This window comes from Lampris incognitus, chromosome 16 (genome assembly GCF_029633865.1).
Source record: "Lampris incognitus isolate fLamInc1 chromosome 16, fLamInc1.hap2, whole genome shotgun sequence".
NCBI classification, from domain to species: domain Eukaryota; kingdom Metazoa; phylum Chordata; class Actinopteri; order Lampriformes; family Lampridae; genus Lampris; species Lampris incognitus.
In genome coordinates, this window is record NC_079226.1 from 41950094 (window position 1) to 41971080 (window position 20987).

A 20987-nucleotide genomic window follows, 5' to 3' on the forward strand; every position below is an offset into this window, starting at 1 on the left:
CTGGATGTCCAACATCCATTTTCCTTAAATGACTTTGGTTGAAGGACATATAAAAAAATGAAAAGAATCAGGAACACTGTCATTTAATTCCATGTACATGAAATGAAATGAAACATCGTTTCCCCCAGTCCACCGCACTGCAACACAAAGACAAACTACAAGAACTATGAGACACACATATCCAAGCTAACACATTTAGTATAAAAATCACTGTCCGGGAGAACGAACGCCAGCCAGGATGACTGTTGGAACTGCCGGTCTGCATCGGCTAGCACTTAGCTTAGCCTGCCCTGCTTCTGCATCCTCAGACTGCCCTCAGTGCTTCCTCCAAAGAGCAAAGCCCCTTAAAGGTACAAACTTTTTTCCCCCTTTTTTTTTTAACGAACTAGAACTTAACTAACAGTTTTCTAGATACAGCTTACATCCAGCATCCCGCCACCCTGGTTGGGATAAGCGGCTTGGATAACGGATAGGTAAGGACCCTAAATCTATTGAAATGTATTTTGCTATGGAGGGTCCATGCAGTAATGCAATGTACATTTTTAAGTATTTTCAGCAGTGGATTTTTTTATTTTTATTTTTTGTAGATCATGTTGAGCTGGTCATTTTAAAAGCAGCTTGCAAGCCAAAAAAAAGTGTGGGTACCCCTGTACTATTCTATTGTATTTTTACATTATAGTAATGCATTGTAGCATTGCATTATCCTATCATAGTATTGTATGTGTCCGTGTCTAAAGTGAATTAACGAAGATGAAAACGACATATTTGAGGTTTACAATAATTGTGACATTCTGTTATGGCAACCATGCCGCCTGCAGAAGTGAACTAATCATACGTGTCTCGGGGTGTATGGATGAACTGACTGGATGTTCTTCTCTTAACTGGAGTTTGGGGAACAAAAGCTGTCTAGTTTATTCTACTAGGGGTCCAAACAGGGAAGCTGCTGTAACTTTATTGCATGTTACTGTGCGTTTTAACCGAATGCAAAGGGAAATCTCGCCTCGCTTTCTTCGCGAGGGTTTGATCACTTGCCTGAAAAATGAACGAGCGAATTTGGTGCCACCCCACAGCAAGTATTTTTGATTACACCAACCCTGCTAGCAAGCTTGCTAGACTCAAGAGAAGACAGCTAAGTTCTAGTGGTGAGAATTCCAGCTCTTGTTAGTGAGCCAGATCATTTGGCTCAGCAATAAGAGCCGAATGATGTATGATAAACGATGCATGATAAATAATGTCAAAATATCAAACACTATCACACATGCGTATTGAACGTTCTATTTATATTGAATTATGTTTTTTATGTTGGCGACCGAAAAGAAGGTCCTGGGTTCGAGCTCCGGGGTAGTCCAACCTTGGGGGTCGTCCCGGGTCATCCTCTGTGTGGAGTTTGCATGTTCTCCCCATGTCTGTGGGGGTTTCCTCTGGGGGCTCTGGTTTCCTCCCACAGTCCAAAGACATGTAGGTCAGGTGATTCAGCCATACTAAATTGTACCCAGGTGTGAATGTGTGTTTGTGTCGGCCCTGTGGTGGGCTGTCCAGAGTGTCTCCCCGCCTGCCGCCCAATGACTGCTGGGATAGGCTCCAGCATCCCCATGACCCTGAGAGCAGGATAAGCAGTTTAGATGGATGGATGGATGCTGGCGACCGGCACAACATACAAGTCTCACCATGCTTGGCTCTCAATGTTATTTCCAAAGTGAGGAGTTTCTGGATCGTATTTAACAAATACGTTATAGGATCATCTTATTATTATGCCTTGAATTAATTTACAAAAAAGAAGAAAGAAATTGGCTTGATTGAAGTCAGCTCCCATTGTTCACTTAATGGAGCTGGCACATAGAGCCGACTTGTTCATGACCAACATATCACCACTAAAACTAAGTCTTAAGTTCACCATGAGCTATCCAGGGATCAGTGACAGAGAGTGCTTGGAAGTCCCACCGAACTGTGTCGGGAGTCAGTTTGGTCGCACAGTATCACCGGAGACATTATCAGCTTGTCCTCAATCTTGACAGAAGAGATTTCTGCAAAGTGAGTGTGGGTCTACTTGAAGGTGATTGGCTTTGACCCGGCGGAAAGTTCGCTCGAGTTGAATATTTAACTCAAGCGGACGCTCATTTTGACCATTTCGCAAAACTCGCAGTTTTACCATGATTAACTCCGCCCATTCGCCTGCTACCATTGACTTTTCATGTATTCGTGCCGCTTGTAAATGTCCCTTCACATTTGGTTAAAACGTACCTTTAGGATTTTTATAATTCTTCTGCCCTAAAAGTATCTGGGTCTCAGAAACCCTAAAAGCAACAGTTTCCAAACTTGGCAGAAAGGTTGGACATCTCACCCAATACACACACACACACACACACACACACACACACACACACACACACACACATATATATATATATACATTACCGTTCAAAAGTTTGGGATCACCCAAACAATTTCGTGTTTTCCATGAAAAGTCACACTTATTCACCACCATATGTTGTGAAATGAATAGAAAATAGAGTCAAGACATTGACAAGGTTAGAAATAATGATTTGTATTTGAAATAAGATTTTTTTTACATCAAACTTTGCTTTCGTCAAAGAATCCTCCATTTGCAGCAATTACAGCATTGCAGACCTTTGGCATTCTAGCTGTTAATTTGTTGAGGTAATCTGGAGAAATTGCACCCCACGCTTCCAGAAGCAGCTCCCACAAGTTGGATTGGTTGGATGGGCACTTCTTTGAGCAGATTGAGTTTCTGGAGCATCACATTTGTGGGGTCAATTAAACGCTCAAAATGGCCAGAAAAAGAGAACTTTCATCTGAAACTCGACAGTCTATTCTTGTTCTTAGAAATGAAGGCTATTCCATGCGAGAAATTGCTAAGAAATTGAAGATTTCCTACACCGGTGTGTACTACTCCCTTCAGAGGACAGCACAAACAGGCTCTAACAGGTACTATTTAATGAAGATGCCAGTTGGGGACCTGTGAGGCGTCTGTTTCTCAAACTAGAGACTCTAATGTACTTATCTTCTTGCTCAGTTGTGCAACGCGGCCTCCCACTTCTTTTTCTACTCTGGTTAGAGCCTGTTTGTGCTGTCCTCTGAAGGGAGTAGTACACACCGGTGTAGGAAATCTTCAATTTCTTAGCAATTTCTCGCATGGAATAGCCTTCATTTCTAAGAACAAGAATAGACTGTCGAGTTTCAGATGAAAGTTCTCTTTTTCTGGCCATTTTGAGCGTTTAATTGACCCCACAAATGTGATGCTCCAGAAACTCAATCTGCTCAAAGAAGTGCCCATCCAACCAATCCAACTTGTGGGAGCTGCTTCTGGAAGCGTGGGGTGCAATTTCTCCAGATTACCTCAACAAATTAACAGCTAGAATGCCAAAGGTCTGCAATGCTGTAATTGCTGCAAATGGAGGATTCTTTGACGAAAGCAAAGTTTGATGTAAAAAAAATCTTATTTCAAATACAAATCATTATTTCTAACCTTGTCAATGTCTTGACTCTATTTTCTATTCATTTCACAACATATGGTGGTGAATAAGTGTGACTTTTCATGGAAAACACAAAATTGTTTGGGTGATCCCAAACTTTTGAACGGTAGTGTATATATATATATATACACACTATATACACACTGATTGGCCAGATGGTAGCACTTTAACAACAAACTTTAAGTTTTGACCTATAACTTTTGAACCCCAAGTCTCAGAAACAAAATTATTTTTTTCTTGGATTCTGTGGACCCAGATGAATCTAAAGATAGAAATCTTTCTGTGCCCATTTGAGCCCAGAAAGATTTTCTGGTATTTTGAATTTCATCCAAAGCCGTTTTTCTGCTATGCCTCTGACAAGTTCTGAGCAATTTGTCACCAAATCTGGTAAATAGCATCTGTGGACCAAGCTGGAAAAAGTTAATTTTTCTGATTTTTGATATTCATATGGCTTCATTAAACAAGCTAATCACATTTTAGCAAAATAGCCAATTTTTAAAAACAGTGCAATAACTCATGAACGTGCTGAGATATCAACCTGAAATGTGAGACACATGTTCAGGAGTTTTCACTAAGCTTGCATATTAAAGAGCCTTGCACTAAGTGCTTGGACCCCGCTCACTGCCGCTTCTGACTACACTTAATGAATTGATTTAATTATCAATACAATAAGAAGCAAGCAGGCAGCTTTATAACAACATAAAAGATATAGCGCATTGTGCCTACCTTCGAGGGGGCACCACTAATGAGAAGTTACCTCGTAATCGGCTGCATGGATTCATATGAAATTCAGTTTCACATAATCTTGGGTCATGACTCAGTCAATGCATAAAATTTGGTAATGACTGATTAAAGTGGGCGTGGCTTATTACAACAAACCTCAATTTATAGACATTTCATATTCCAAACTTCAAAAAAGGAGAAAAAAAATAACCCGGACATGAAACATTTTCAGCACATCCACTGATGTGTGACAAAAGTTTGCCTCACTGCAACCTATGGTCCATTCAGAAGTCTGTCACTCTATATTTTCCAAAATATTTAAAATATATTAACATCTATATCTCCACAAGTCTTCATTCAAACACTTACAAAACTGACAGAGATTGTGCAGATGCTCTATATCACGTTTCAAATGGTGTTCAGATGTCAAACGACGAGTCTGCAGACATTCAGTGTCTTCATGTAATCAGCACTGTATGTGCAACATTTTCTATTTCGCCAAATGTTTGATCAAACTTCAAACAATTTGACAAAGCATCCGGAACCAGCAGAATGCGGTGGGGTTTTCGTTTTTTTCAGAATTTTACCAACAACACTAATTATTGTGGATTTTTTTTTAAGCTTAAACAGACAAAAATACCCGCCTGGCAACAGTGATGTCATTGCCTAAACTTGTAAGAAGGTGTGTGGAATGCCATGTACCCCCCCCCCCCCCCAGTGGAGCAGTCAGTATGTCACCTTCTCTAGGCATACAAAGGTTGCTGGTTCAAGTCCAAAGGTGTCCAATTCAAACTTGCAAACCTTGAGGCGATTTATGCATGTGGCATGTTTTCAACTTCTTCTTAAGGTCATATTAAGTCGAAGACAGCCTTTTGATAGATCTTAGATTTTCTGCCATTTTGAATTTTATCCAAATCTGTTTTTTGTTTTGGTTTTTTCGCTGCTACTCCTACAAATTCTGAGCAATTATCAGCAAATTTGGTACAGGGGGGCTCTGGACCAAGCCGGAAAAATATACATTTTCAAACGTTTGATATTCCATATGGTTTCGATTACACAAGCCAATCAATTTTTAATCAAAATAGCCAATTTTCCAAAATTTGCAATACCGCATGAACGCATTGAGATATCAACCTGAAATTAGAGACACATTTAGGAGTTTTCACCAAGTTTATGTATTAAAGTGCATTGCACTAAGTGCTTAGACCACGCCCATTACTACTTGTGGATTGATTTAATTATTAATGAATAATGAAATAATGCATTGATTTAATTATTAATTCAATAAGAAGTAACTAGGCAGCTTTATAACAATATAATATAGAAAGCTACATCTTTTGAGAAACTCACATAAGCTGAAATTCTAAATAATTTACACTTGATGTTGCCTATTCATATATCAGAGCCTTCGCGTTCCAGAGGAAGTTGTGGCTACTGAGAAGGTCAACATTTTGGCATCGATCCGATTAGCTCTGTCCCCAGTAACTGAATTTAACTCCAAAACTTAACCAGCAAAATTTTCAATTTCTCATGTTAACAAACCAAATTTCGGTTCAGAATTAAGAGAGTTGAGTCGGTTTTGTCCGCTTCTCTCCAAACACATTGTGTTTGTTTACTAACGGATCTTGACCAGCCCAATACGGCGACCACACAGATGCACGTTGACTCGTGAACACGGTCCCTATATTTCTATATCTATGGTCCCACCTACAGAGAATGATTGACAGGTCGATGGGCCTTGATGAGAGGACAGAGACTGCATTTCCATTTTAATGTTGTCCACAAAGAGTGTGGTGACGTGTAAATGTACATGCAACAGAATGGGAGTGCTGTTTTGCTTACTGCATCTGAATATTGTCCACTGTATAGAAGAAAGCTACTTTATTTTGTCATTACAGCCCCCGGGGACCAACTCCAGTTTTTCTTTCCACTGCCTTGCTCAGGGGCACAGACAGGAGTATTAACCCTAACATGCATGTCTTTTTGATGGTGGGAGGAAACCCACGCAGACACGTGGAGAACACGCAAACTCCACACAGAAAGAATCTGGGACGGCGTGGGGTTCAAACCCAGGACCTTCTTGCTGTGAGGCGACCACCCTAACCACTGCGCCACCTTGCTGCCAGTATGTGAAAATGGAAATTGGATTATTGCATTCTTTTAATTTTTACTCAACGCATACCTATGTGGAAAATTATAATGCTACGGTGGAATTACGTCATTTTAACATAGTCCCCTACAGGCTCCCCTACAGGCTCCCCTACAGGCTTCCATAATACTCTATTCATCCGCATAACATACACACCACTTTGATGTTTTGTTAACTATTACATGTTTCTCACGTGGTTTTTGGTGGTTATTGTTTTATTCTATTTGTACATTGTTCTTATTGTATTTATTGGTATGATGTGATATAATTGTTTGTTACCCTCAAGGGAAGACTTTGAATCACCCCTTGAATTATTAGGGTCTTTGACTTTCATCTTTTCTTCTTCCAATAACATTTTATTTTATTGTTAACCTAATTGTCGTTTTTAAACTGCAAACAAACTAAAGTCAGTAAACAAGTACGGAAGACCTATTTTTTTTTTCAAGAAATGACCGTATTAAATTCAACCTTTTCTTTTAACCTACAGCTAATCTCCATTCAAAATGGTTTTTAGTCTCTTGCTTCTGTTTTGCAGCTTGTTAAAATGAGCTCAGAATACTGCTGCAAGGCTGATGACGGTGACGTTACACCACCTCAGTTCAGTAAGATCTGTTGTCGGTCTTCAAGGACCTGAACGAGCTGGCCCCTACTTAAATCTGTATCTGAAAGAGCTTCTCGAAGCTCTTGTCCCACGATCTGGACTGACACTTGAGGGACATCAGGCTTCCGTGATTGTAGCCCCCAGATTATATGGAAAAGTCCTCCCCATTATCACAAAAACATATTTTTTTCCAAAGTTGGTCTCAAAACTGATTTTTTCCTGGGTGCCCGGGTAGCATAGAGGTCTGTTCTGTTGCCTACCAACACGAGGATCCCGGTTCGAATCCCCGTGTTACCTCCGGCTTGGTCGGGTGTCCCTACAGGCACAATTGGCCGTGTCTGCGGGTGGGAAGCCGGATGTGGGTATGTGTCCCGGTCGTTGCACTAGCACTTCCTCTGGTTGGTCGGGGCGCCTGTTCGGGGGGGGGGGGTAGCGTGACCCTCCCATGCGCTACGTCCCCCTGGTGAAACTCCTCACTGTCAGGTGAAAAGAAGCGGCTGGCGACTCCACATGTATTGGAGGAGACATGTGGTAGTCTGCAGCCCTCCCGGGACCGGCAGAGGGGGTGCAGCAGCGACCGGGATGGCTTGGAAGAGTGGGGTAATTGGCCAAGTACAATTGGTGAGAAAAAGGGGGAAATTTGTTTTTTAAATTGAATTTTTCCTTGAGCCTTTGGGGCCTGTGTGATCAGATATGGGATCCGGTGGCGTCTGGACACTGCTTGGCGTGTGTGTGTGTGTGCACGGTCTGTGTAGATGGTTGTGTCGTCTGCGTAGATGGTTGTGTTGCATTCTTGATGAGTTTTGTGTATTTAATGTGTATATTGTGTATGTCTGTTATGACTGGCGTTTCAGTGCACTGGTTGTTTCTGAATGTGTTTCATGAATAAATAAGACTGGTGTTCATGAGCCACAGGTCTAAACCTAGCATAACGCCCCTTCACCCCCCGACACCATCTGCTGCCACAGCCTACCCCCTGGTGTGTGTGACTGGAGTGTGCGTGGGTCCCCCTCGCTGATGCAACAGTTCAGGGTAAAGATGTGGTAAACAAATGGTTTTCCACCACCGGTGGGACCTGGAGCGTTCTTAGGGTTCTTGTTATTTTGATTTTACTGCTGTTCTTTAACAAGGCACCACAACGCATGGACTGTTTGTTACCGCCTGGAACAATTAAAACTTCCTTATTTTTTGAACCTGATTTAATTCTGAATATGTAATGCATGGATCCTGAACTGCAAACGAGAGACAGACCGAGTACATGTACAAGGTGCAGCAACAACAACTATTAATGTAAGCAATCAACGTCATGTGACCCCGTGAGAGTGGGAAAGAATGGGAAGAATTCTAACGGAGGGGAATGTTTGCACCGTGTGGTGGTATACTGTAACACAGACCCCATCACGAGCCCTGGGGGGGGGGGCACGCTTCTAACCCATATTAGCATACATCCACACAAACACAGACAACCACGGCCTGTCTTCCTGCTGCCTTAGCAAGTGCGAGAACAAAACACTGCTCCGGTTCCCCTCACAAACAATCCACCGCCTCACTTGTTCTAACAGTTACAGGAGTCGACACGCCGTCAAATGTGATCCTACACTGTATGAACTGCCGCTGCTGTCTTGTTGTTACAGGGGTCTCTGCTTGAGCCCTGAAGAGTCAATGGAGCATGGGGGGGGGGCTAGATCATGCCTTTTACAACTACAATTGAAGGTTTCAGTTTCACATTAGTGCAAACCTATGTGAATGTGATGTTTCCAAAGACGTATTAAGCTCCATACAAGGTTATGATTATCTTAGAAATGTAATGTGTGTTAGGGTGTCCGGGTGGCCTAGCGGTCTATTGTGTTGCCTACCAACACGAGGATCCCGGTTCGAATCCCCGTGTTACCTCCGGCTTGGTCGGGCGTCCCTACAGGCACAATTGGCCGTGTCTGCGGGTGGGAAGCCGGATGTGGGTATGTGTCCTGGTCGCTGCACTAACGCCGCCTCTGGTTGGTCGGGGCGCCTATTCGGGGGGGGTACTGGGAGGAATAGCGTGATCTTCCCACACGCTACGTCCCCCTGGTGAAACTCCTCACTGTCAGGTGAAAAGACGCGGCTGGCGACTTCACGTGTATCATGTATGGAGTTAACCGATTATTTATGTCTCCATGGCATATTCCACTGGGTAAATGGGGGGCTTATTATGGCAGTAAGGGACTGAGGATAAGACCGAGGCTGAGTCTGGGGGTGGATGAGACCAGGACAGCAGCTGCCATTGCTATCCCTGTGGCTGATTTGATGGGGGTTTTTTTTAGCACTTTTATTGCTCGTCTTAATGGCTCTATCCATTTTTTTAAACCACTTCCGTGTTTTTGTATTTTGTTGGAGCGCCGAATAAACACTTGCGCACTCGAGCGCTGGCCCACACTACACTACATAACATCGAAGTTTCTGTTTTGAATGTCACTGGGGAGCAGAAGCAGAGCCGACTCTTATCTCCTCTTCAACATTCCACACACACACACACACACACACACACACACACACACACACACACACACACACACACACACAACTGTACCACTCTGTACCAGAAGAGAGAGAAACCGAGACAGAGAATAAAAGGAACCAGCTGGATGCAGTGCACCCAACAGCTAGCGTGAGGCACTTACAGCCAGCGGGTCAAAAGCAGTGGGGCAAATGGGCAACACGTAAGCAAACCACCCTTCACTCGGCTAGACGGCTAACAGATCGGTGAGGCAAGGTCTGCGGAAAAGTCTTGGATCATCTTCTTGTTCTTACTGAAAGCAGGTTGTCGTGTCACACCCTCCGGTAGCGCAACGAGACACAGTCACTACCTGGCTAAAGAGGCTGGGTATTAAAGACTTAATACCAGAAGCTCAATGGGCCTCATCCATCGATCGCCCATCCGTATAAATGTGTTCTTACACACCCATGGGATGTATTAGCCCCGAAGTTTGTCTCGGTGACCAGTGTAGAACCTGGGTAAGCCCTGAATTTGGACACCAACCGGGTAACGCCGATGTCTTTGTAAGCCTGGGTGACTGCCTGCTGCAAGAGATAGACGACAGACAGACAAAAGATAGACAATAGATACACAAAGGATAGACAATAGATAGACAATAGGGGGGAAGAAATGACAAATAACCATCGGGCTTTGCTCGTGACGACTGTCGGACATGCTTCAGAGCTACAAAAATTCCAAGAACAAATTTGCACGTACAAAAGATTGAGGAACGAGGCTCAATGTCACAGAATAAATAAGTCGGTCATCTGAGTTTTTTCATATAAAGATGGAGAGAAGAGAGTGAGATACAAACTGAGATAGATGAAGAGAGACCGTCAAAGGAAAACAAGAGTGACGGAAAAAGGAAGAAAAAAAACAGCAAAGGGAGAGAAAGAGCATTCCTGAGAACAGAGGACCTCTGTGTCCTACTGGCCAACAGCCCGCTGTAGCTGTCTTCACCTCCCTGCCTTACTAACTACATGCGGGGTCCAAAATTAACACTTGTCAAGAACCACACAGGTGCTTGTTACGGTAAATTTTACAGTGCTACATGACGAGGGGGTTGTGGGAAACGTGAAGTCCAAAATGTCTTTAGGGTAAAATGAAACTGAAATTGCCCCGTTATCTCTAGAGCAGGGGTGGCTGACCATGTGCCATGGAGACCCCATGTGTATGCAGGTCTTCATTCCAGCCGGACTCCACACCAGGTGATTTTCACTGATGCAATCTCCCTCTTTGGTTGAAGGTTGCTAATCGGTGAAATCACCTGGTGTGGAGTCCGGCTGGAATGAAGACCTGCATACACATGGGGTCTCCATGGCACATGGTCAGCCACCCCTGCTCTAGAGTAATGAAAATTAAATCCCCCGGCTACGCAGTCGGATCCGTCCTCTAGAGATACCAAGGCTTGCTGTTCATTTGTCCTTTAAACCAGCAACCGAGCTACACTCAGTGTCTGGTGAGGGATTTAACCGATAATGTGGAGGAACAGTCCTCTCCGCGGAGCCACGCTGCCACCAAAGAAAAATGCAGTGACTCGCTTCAAGCTGACGTGACTAGGAGCAGCACCACATCCAACCTGCAGTGCGGACATTTTGTCTACACCTTCTGGCAGTGAGTCTTCTTTCAGCGCTCTCCAACGAGGAAAAGCTACACCAGGTTACCTGCGTTCGTCCTCGCCGTCGATTGCTTTCTTTCTTCTTTTACTCTTTTTCTCTGCCGAGCATCGGAAACTTCTCTTGGATGCGTTCTTGGGTTTTTCCACAGTACCTTCCCAGCTCAGAAGCTTTATGGCAGAAGGCCTTGAAGGCAAGCCAATCAGAGGCACGCTAACGCGTTCGTCACACTAAAGTTCAGCTCTGGCAACCCAATCATTGCTGGCTGACGTAAACGCGTGACTACGCATCACTTCCGGTGTACCGGCACGGGAATGTCACCCCAGACATGAGATTTAACACCCGCGAGAGATTTGCCTGGCAGTGACCGGCTTCATCATCACCATGTGAACTCCTTCGGCAAATGTTTGACTGTCACAGACGTTCATTTATATGAAAAAGTCCCACACTAGCTTTCACCTCGGAAGGGTTGGTGAGAAGAGGTGTAGATTACTCGGGTGGTGCCTGAGTGATGTTCTGCTCATCGTCTCAGTCAAACACACAAAAAACAAAGACAAAATTAATTTTTCTGTAGGCATGAAGACGAAGAAAGTGGACAGCTTTAAAGAGATTCTCTGCATGAAATCTTTAAGATTGACTCCTTCAATTACGTCTTTATCCCTAGTTTATGTAATTGATTAAAAATTTCAATTAAAAAAATTGCATGTGTCATTGGGCGGCATGGCGGCGCTGTGGTTAAGGTCCTGGGTTCGAGCCCCGGGGTAGTCCAACCTTGGGGGTCGTCCCGGGTCGTCCTCTGTGTGGAGGTTGCATGTTCTCCCCCTGTCTGCGTGGGTTTCCTCCGGGGGCTCCGGTTTCCCCCCACAGTCCAAAGACATGTAGGTCAGGTGACTCGGGCGTACTAAATTGTCCCTAGGGGTGTGTGAGTGAGTGAGTGAGTGAGTGAGTGAGTGATGGCCATGAGGCCTGTCCAGGGTGTCTCCCCACCTGCCGCCCAATGACTGCTGGGATAGGCTCCAGCATCCCCGTCACCCTGATAGCAGGATAAGCGGTTCGGATAATGGATGGATGGATGTGAGACCACCTAAAATGATAGGTGATCTAGTAGGCTTGGGCGACTGGACGAATATATCGGCGATTGGCCGAGTCCATTTTTGTCCTTTTATTTTGCCAATTTAATGGTCTGCCTCCTCGAGAATTCAACCCGGTAAATAATTAACCCTTAAAACGCAATTCAAAGCGTGCGTGAACAGGAACTGACAGTTGGGCCATATACACGTTCTTGTTGTACTGATTTCTGACAAGTCTCTCACAAAACAGGGCAATGACTGAATGACTATCAAGCCGCCTGAAGTGACTGCTGTCCGATCAGTTGGTGCTGAAAGGCAACGTCAATTCAGAAATCATATCAGAACTAGATCAAAAAGTGGATGTGCAGTTGTGCACCCTGATCATTTGATATTACAGTTATGTACGGCACGGTGGCCCCCTAGCTCTGTCGCCTCACAGCAAGAAGGTCCTTGGTTCGAACCCTGGGGTTGTCCAACCTTGGGGGTCATCCCGGGTCGTCCTCTGTGTGGAGTTTGCACGGTCTCCCCGTGTCAGTGTGGGATTCCTCCGGGTGCTCCGGTTTCCACCATCATCAAAAACACATGCATGTGAGGGTTAGTACTCCTGTCTGTGCCCCTGAGCAAGGCAATGGAAAGAAGAACTGGAGCTGGTCCCCGGGTGCTGCACGGCGGCTGCCCACTGTTGCTAGCTACACCGCTAGGATGGGTTAAACTCTGAGCGTAACTTCCCCACAGGGATCAATAAAATATATCAAAATCAAAAATCAAAATGTGATCCCCACCGGTTTGTTTTTTTTCTTCTATTTTGAGGCTACAAGCGGCGGCGTCCTTTTCTGACACCATTGGTCTTTTTTTTCAGTTTTGTGGGGTCCCCCCCCCCAAATCGAGTCTGACAGCTGTTCAGCCCGTCTTTACAGCTTATTACTTAGCAAAGACGTCAAGGTGACTTGTTTTGTTTAACTGAAGAAGAGGAGCCTATAGGCTGTGATGCTTCAGTAAAATTAGATTGTCACATTAAAGCTCGCGCAAATTGGCGGGGTTGGAATCTTTTGGCGGCACTACTCGTTTGCAAAGATGGCAAATTTCTTCGTTTGGGTCCTTCAGCTTGCTGGTTGCATCCGGTTGAAAAGCAAACTAATACCAAATGAGACACTTTGTATTCTTTTTCGGAACGAACTCTTCCATGATCGCATTTGCTGAAAATGCCTGGCGTGGGGGTATCGGTATGATACCGATACAGTACCGGTGCATCGGTATGATACCGATACAGTACCGGTGATTGCCGATACTGTATCGGTATCAATCTGTATCAGCAATCACCGACTGTTGGGCTAATATATCACCCACCCCTGTGATCTAGGAGTGCAACTGTATTCTTCTGGCTAGTTAAATAATACCTCTGTCGGGTAAATTTTTTCCTCAACTGGTCACGTTGGCAGGTGAGCCCAAAAGTGAACTTTGGACCATGTGTACATGTGTATGTCTGTACTTAGGCAGGCTTTGTGGTCCCATATCTGACCTGTCCATGCACCATGAAACGTAGCACCTTCCATATGGCGACGTGCCACTATTCCTGTAGCTAAAGATAATTCCAGAGCTGCTGTGTGTAAATGCAGCACACCTGCAGACTGACTGTGACGTGTACATATAGCTCACATATCTCTAAATCCACACATGGAGCTGATTCACATTCCCAGTGCTCATGGGCCTTTGGTTACACTTGTCATTTTAATGCAGCCTCTGTCATTGGAATGCACTAATAAAACAATTTGGCATGTCCACACAAGCCAGTCAAATGCAATCTCTTGGGTTGGATCCGTATTCAGATTTCCTTCTCATGTCCAATATCAAACAGGCCAAGTAGGCAAAACAGGTTAGGGCTAAGTAATTAAATTGTGCTGGGTATGGCAGATTATACACCCTATCCTTGTCAGTAAACCCCTGTGTTCTTATCAATCTTTATATAATTTATTTTGACTACTACTACTTTCGGTTGAATATTTTATGTCATTTATTTTGACATAAATAACGACATAAAATATTCAGTTAGTTGAGGAGAAGCGAGGGAATTGTTGTCACTGTTCCAGATGGTGACGCAATAACCAACTGTCAGATATAAAACGTTTGAAAGGCAGTAATTCCAACAATTCCACGTTTTGTGTCAGTTGCGAACCGTGGTTCACATATGCAGTCAGACGTGCTCTACAAGTCTGCTATGGAAATTCCCTTCTCCACTGTATCAGAAATAAACTGTGATGGTAAGATTACGATGATGATGAAGGGCATAGCCAAATACATAGCAGGCCGTAACTCACTGACCCCGTTTACACTTGGTTTTAAAATGTGGTTTTGTTTTTTTTGGTGATCGGATCACATGTGAACAGCGCTAAATACAAGTGTAAACGACCACCAAAACGTTTTGTGAACCGGTTACTCAAACCACATGCCGAGGTGGTCTGGGACGCATTTGACCACATATGTTTTGTAGTGTAAACGCTAATGCGTCCTGATGCGTCCCTGACAAGGACGTAATAAGAAATCTTCTTCTTCGGAGTAACGAAATCTGATCATAAGCGGTCAGCAGGACGCATGTGGAGACGCAGGTGGAAATGGCGATGTGTCTCACTGTCCACTTGTGATCCGATCGCCCAAAACACATTTTAAAACCAAGTGTACACAGGGTCACTGCCTATATGCCCTGTCGTCTCAAACCTTGGTACATATTATAGGTGGCAAAGAAAAATGCACCGGGTTTGTAGATTTTAAGTCCTATTTCACAACCTTTGCTAAAGATATTATCGTGTTGAGTGTTTCATGAAACGGTACTGTAGCACAGTGGTTAACGCTACAGCCTCGCATGGTGATGGTTTTGGATCCAAATTGTGGCCCTGTCTATATGGGCGTTTACTTTTAATGTTTTTATTTAACCCACACTTTGCCATCCAACTACACCCACTGTGCAGCTGCTTTCGGACATGACTGTTTGTAAGCCATTTTTAGATGCGTTTCTATACTTTTGCCAATATTTGAGTCTTTTTATTTCCCCATAGACACGATTGGGGAAGTGTTCTGCTCAGCTACAGCACAACTAGAGTCAAAACACTTCTCAGGCGTTTCAGCTTCGCTTTCAGCTAGCCCTCACATTACCTTTCAGGAAATGTACTCTCTAGTTAATCATGCTCACCCGTTGTGCCAGCAGAAATGGCCACGTTTCTTCATGAAATGTGTACGTTCAACTTAGTCTGCCGCACGGCAGTTAGACCAAGACATGTACGTACACAACGGAACCAGAAGTCTTAAAAAGAGTGGGGCAAACATTCTGTGCAAGTTTCCAACAATGTTGGTCCAAATGGATGAAATACACCCATCCCTAGCAGAAAGCTGCTTCAGCATTCACTTCTTCCATTTTATACATTATGTAAAATTCCCAGATGGCCCATCTAAATGTTTTCTTTAACATACAGATTAAATTTTATATATATATATATATTTATATATATATATATATATATATATATTATATACACATTATATTTATATTAAATCATGTTATTATAAATGAGTTTCAAAGATAGTTTTTTTGCACGGGGATTACATGGGTTACCAAGGCAACGGTCTAAATTCTGACGAGTTGGCCGGTGATGGAGCTTCAGCAGCGCATGTCAGGCACTTGAAGGGGTGAGAGGGTTACCCCAGAGCCGCTAAACCCTGCACTTCTGCCCCCAGAACGGCTTCAAGGGAGGCGTTGGATGCGCGCTGCCTTGCTCAAGGGTAAGTCAACGGTAGCTCGTTACTCTCTCCCACAACCTACACGTACGCCCTCGGTCTTTTTCCCAACACCTGGACCACTGCGACGTCAACGTCAGCTCCAACACAGGGCCAGCGGGTTCAAACCCGCGACTCTGCGCGTCAGTCCCGCGTACGTCTACGCTGCAAGTCCCCCGGCAGGAAAACAGGCTTCCATATTTGCGAGCCAAAACTATGCAGAGAGGTCCCCCCCCCCCCACACACTCCCCACACACACACCGGACATACCGACACACACACAGCAGAGACCAAGCAACCTCCCATCACAAGCGGGGGGACGCAACACGCAGTCAAACAGCCCCTATCAGCCGAACCGCCGATGCTGCACGTCTTCCTCGCACCTTCGGCGGGGCGGAGTGACAGCTCGCTAGCCGACTGACCGTTACGGCCGGACGGCTGTGGCGCGCAACCCGGCCACCCCCGGTTACGTTCCCGACTCCGGCGGCGGGCGGGGGAGAGAGACGGTAAAACCCGCCAGGAACACAGCACAAATTCCGACGAGGGGGGGGGGGTGCCGCTCGTTAGCTACGTTAGCAAGCCAGTAGTAGCGCGGCTAACCAGCTAGCTAGCTAGCTAGCTCGCTCCTTCCCGCAGCTACCTGTTGATAACAAAGCCACTTCAGATTAGCCAGACCGGGGGGGGGGGGGGACACACACAAAGAGTACTCACTCCCGCCGCTGCCGCGCCGCGCCGCCCCGACCAGCCCTGCTGATAAATCCCGACACCGACTCCTCCGGCTTCAATCCGCCGACTCCGAACTCGGTAAACTAGCCGGCTGACTTTCCCAGGGCAGCGTCCACCCAGCGTCGGTCGTTAACGGCGGACCTCTCCCCCCTCCTCTTGTCTGGTTGTCATTCCCAGTTAGGGATAGCGACGGGGGGCGGGGCTGCTGTGGCCCCGCCCCCTTGAAATCATACCGAGCGATTGGGTAACGCCGCGGAGGGACTCTTCTCTCGACCAATCGAATAGCTTCTTGTATCGGGACGTCAGGAAGCTGTCAGCTGCCATCGTCCACACAGAGGTGTGGCTGGGTTGAATTGAGGAGGGGTGGGGGAGGAGGAGGGGGGGTAACGATTTAATTCTTACACTCATTAAAACGATTACCTGTATGTCTGCAAAGCCAAATGAACTCTCCACGTAAACGCCCATTTCACGGTGATCCCAGAGTTGCTGAACACCAACATGAGCTTCAACCCTCATGAAGCCCCCACTGTATTGTTCCATTGTGTTATAGTGGCAACAGTTCTGGGTTCATATTGGAGCCCACCGAGGCACATGTGTGACTTGTGATAATATACACAGACAGAACTGACTTGACTATATCCTAAAGAGAACATCTGGGCGTATCTAGAGCGTCTCACAAATATGCAGACAAAATAAACAGCATGGCATTTCCACATTTAAATTGAGTAATTAATTTAATTAATTAATTTCAATTAATGCACGGTGGTTAGCGCGGTCGCCTCACAGCAAGAAGGTCGTGGGTTCGAGCCCCGGGGTAGTCCAGCCTTGGTGGGTCGTCCTGTGTGTGGAGTTTGCATGTTCTCCCCGTGTCTGCGTGGGTTTCCTCCGGGGGCTCCGGTTTCCTCCCACAGGTCAAAGACCTGTAGGTCAGGTGACTCGGCCACACTAAATTGTCCCTAGGTATGAATGTGTGTGTGTGTGTGGGGGGGGGGGGGCTGTGTGATGGCCTGGCGGCCTGTCCAGGGTGTCTCCCTGCCTGCCACCCAGTGACTGCTGGGATAGGCTCCAGCATCCCTGCGACCCTGAGAGCAGGATAAGCAGTTCAGACAATGATGGAATTTAAATTAATTTAACTCTAATTAATTAATTTAAATCAATTTAAAGATAAAGGTAGAAGAAACATGTTCGCTACCACGAGCAAAACAGGGTGCTGTTCACTTGTGTTTTTGGTGAGTTCAGTCCCACGGATGGAACTACACGATGGAGGTCTCGCTGAAGTCCAAGGAGTCCTTTAAACAAAGTCCACATCCTGGGTGTGGCCTCATTTTGAGTGAGGGAAGTAACAGAAATCCACATTACTGCATGAGCAATGAATGTACATTTCTGTGACACGTCCTGATAAAAAAAAAAAAAAATCCGACAGCAACACAACGCAACACAAAACCGACAACACCGATCTGTGCGAATGAGACTCAAGAGACTGTGTGAACAGGTAGTACAGAATAACCAGGACTAGTTTTATTAATTCATCTTCAGTTTCAATAATATCATTACAGAAAAACATCCTTTATTATATCTATACAATAATAGTAGAATGCTGTGTCATTGCTTCATTACAAGTGCTGGTCATAGTTTCATCTGTGCAGTGAGACACGCCGAGTTCAGCCCGGCGGTTTATAATCAGTTGGTATAAAGGCAGTTTTATCAGTAATCTGCTTCTTTTTATTCAAAATGACCTGGGTCTGATTTATTCTCCTTGGACAGTCACCAGGACAAGCTCTGCGCCTCAAATAGAAAGGAAATTCATTCAAGTATACTGAGAAGTTTCCGACCTCCGGGCTAGAAAGGTAAATGGGAAGACAGTTTCACCGGAGCCGGAGGCGGGACACTGGACGCTCCGATCACCCAGTTCCACTTCTCGTGTGGTCGCGTCCTCTCAGAAACATCCCAGGGGGGTATGACAAGAGTTCATGAGTAGCTATTACATCTAAATGCGGCATAGATTAGTCACTTGTCTGGCTCGAACATCTACCCGGGCACGGCGCCCGCTTCCCCGATCAAACCCACCGAGAGAGGACGACACTCCCTTCGTGGCCACGGAGGTGTGAGGGGCGGGAAGGGAAGACAAAAGCGAGAGGATAATGACGACGACGGCGGCGGGTCATCAGAGATGGGAAGGGGGCAGCTTGAATCAGCCTCTCAGTACAGGGTCAAGGGTCACACACTGTTTGAAGCCTTCGACTCCACACGCAGGTAGAAAGAAAAAGGTGAGCTCACGGCGAACTGGTGGAGGCCGAGGGACCCGTGATGTGCATGCAACACGTCAGGGCGGCTCTCTTAAAATTTGCAAAATGCAACCTCTTTTTAGACACTGGCTACCAAGACGTTACAGTTCAGCAGCCGACGGCGTTGTAAACAGAAAGGGGGTAAACTGCCTCCGTTATGGCGCACATTACCAACTGTGAGGCGTCCCTGACCATTTCGCTTGTGTGGTGGGGGAAAAAAAAAAAACCACGGTTTTGCCATTCGGCCATACGGCAGGACAGATTAATGGTTTGGTTCGCAGCCGTGGACCTCGTGGGTCCGGACTTTGCCGACCTTAACAGGAACCTAAACTGTGTGAGAAATGTACCAGTAAACCAGCGTAGAAAGGAGCACCTGAATGCGGCCTCGGCGTTAAAACGCTCCAAAGACCTGTGTGATGATACTAAAATGAGCGGGTATCGAGGAGAACCGCTGTTTGTAGTGGCGGACAGAGGATACGGCGGAGCGAGGAGACAACTCAAAAGAAGAAGAGAAAAGACAGGGAGGAGGAGGAGGAGAAGGAGAAGGAAGAACAGCAGGAGGATAACCGAGCAGGGGCAGAGATGGGTGGCGAGAAGTCGAAGCGTGAAGAGAAAATAAGGAGAAAGAAAGGCAGGGATGAGGGGGGGGGGGAGAGGCTGGAGATAAGGAGAACAGACGTGGAGCTGATCAGCTCTGACAAACCTCCACACGTCTGTTTGGACACAGGAGAGGAGCAAATGGGACAGGACAGAGGATGGGATGATTACTACGGACATGATAATATTCAGAACAATAATAACAATAACAATAATAATAATATAGAATATCAATTAAGAATATCATAATAATCATCATCAGGGTAATAATATTACAGAATAAAATCTCATTTTAACTTTTCTTCATATTTTTTTTCTTCTTTGAAATACAGTGATTCCCTCAGACTAACGAGGATTCAGCCTCCGCTGGCTCCAATTGGCTGTTGCATATGACATCACAGCGAATGGCGACCAGGTAGACATGCATTGTTTTCCGCCCCACCTATTTCCTGTCCAGACAGGAAGTCCTGGCACTGCCATGGTAATTGGTGGCAACTGACATCCTAGGCTAGGGGCAGAATGATGAGAAAGGGTAAAGAGAAAGTGAAATAGTTACGCTCGTGCACTGTGTAAAGGAAACGAACAAGTGCAGCAGAGGTGAAGAGATGGAGAAGACGGCAGGAGTGTGAGGATCAGATGACCAGAAGGAGGCCGAATATAAGTGAGTTAGAAGAGAGGAGAGCACAGCGTACCTATATCATAGCCGTCCAATGACCATGACGTCCACTACCTCTCCCTTGTGGAGCTCCACGTACTGCTCTGTTTTAGGAGGCAACATCAACAGGCCGTTGGCACTACGCATAGACATCAGCCTACTGGACACCTGGTTACCTGCATCGACAGGGCGTGACAAAGACAGAGGACAGAGACAGAGGCATGGAGACAGTTAGTAAAGACAGCTATGTCTGGTTGTGTGTCTGCTGGTTAGCGTGCATAGCAGTGGCGGCTGGTGCTAAAAAAATTTGGGGGGGGGGGGTTTACCTTGGCGCAGCACACCTGACAGCTGCTTTAATGTCCACACAGCCACAGAGTTATTAAGAAGGACAATGTAGCCTATAGATGTTATCAGGGCTCGTAGACGTTGGTTGATTGACAGTCGAGACGAGGCGTCGTGGTGGGTGTGAACATGATTGACAGCCACGAGAATTGTCCAATCTCATTACATCAAAAAAACATTAAAACAATACCAATTCACTGCCAATAGAAGTGGGACAGAACTGCGCCCCCTGGAAAATCTGAAGGAACCAATCAGACAGCAGCCTCGGGTCACCTGCTCGCCACAAGTTCGAGGGCTTACATAAGGTATGGTTTGGGTGGAGCCCCTCACCCAGGAAGTATATGTATTCAGACAGGAAGTATATGTATTCAGAGGAACCAACCAAACACCATTTGGACCAATATGTAATGCTGCTGACAGGCGCTCACAGACTGACAACACTTTTATTTCAT

General features: G+C 45.6%; 2 protein-coding genes across 2 annotated transcripts in view; both read right to left on the reverse strand.

Moving 5' to 3' along the window:
- Nucleotides 1-16801, reverse strand: part of pals1a (protein associated with LIN7 1, MAGUK p55 family member a) — a 68506-nt gene extending 51705 nt beyond the window's left edge. Inside the window, exon 1 of the mRNA XM_056295620.1 lies at nt 16642-16801. The gene's annotated coding sequence lies outside the window, so the exon portion shown is untranslated. The remainder of the gene's footprint in view (nt 1-16641) is intronic.
- A 1356-nt stretch (nt 16802-18157) lies between these two features.
- gphna (gephyrin a) overlaps nt 18158-20987 on the reverse strand; it is a 97186-nt gene continuing 94356 nt past the window's right edge. The window contains exons 23-24 of the mRNA XM_056295475.1: nt 20231-20369; nt 18158-20046 (exon numbers count right to left, since the gene is read on the reverse strand). Coding sequence (XP_056151450.1) covers nt 20236-20369 — 134 coding nt within the window. The 3' untranslated portion in view covers nt 18158-20046; nt 20231-20235. The remainder of the gene's footprint in view (nt 20047-20230; nt 20370-20987) is intronic.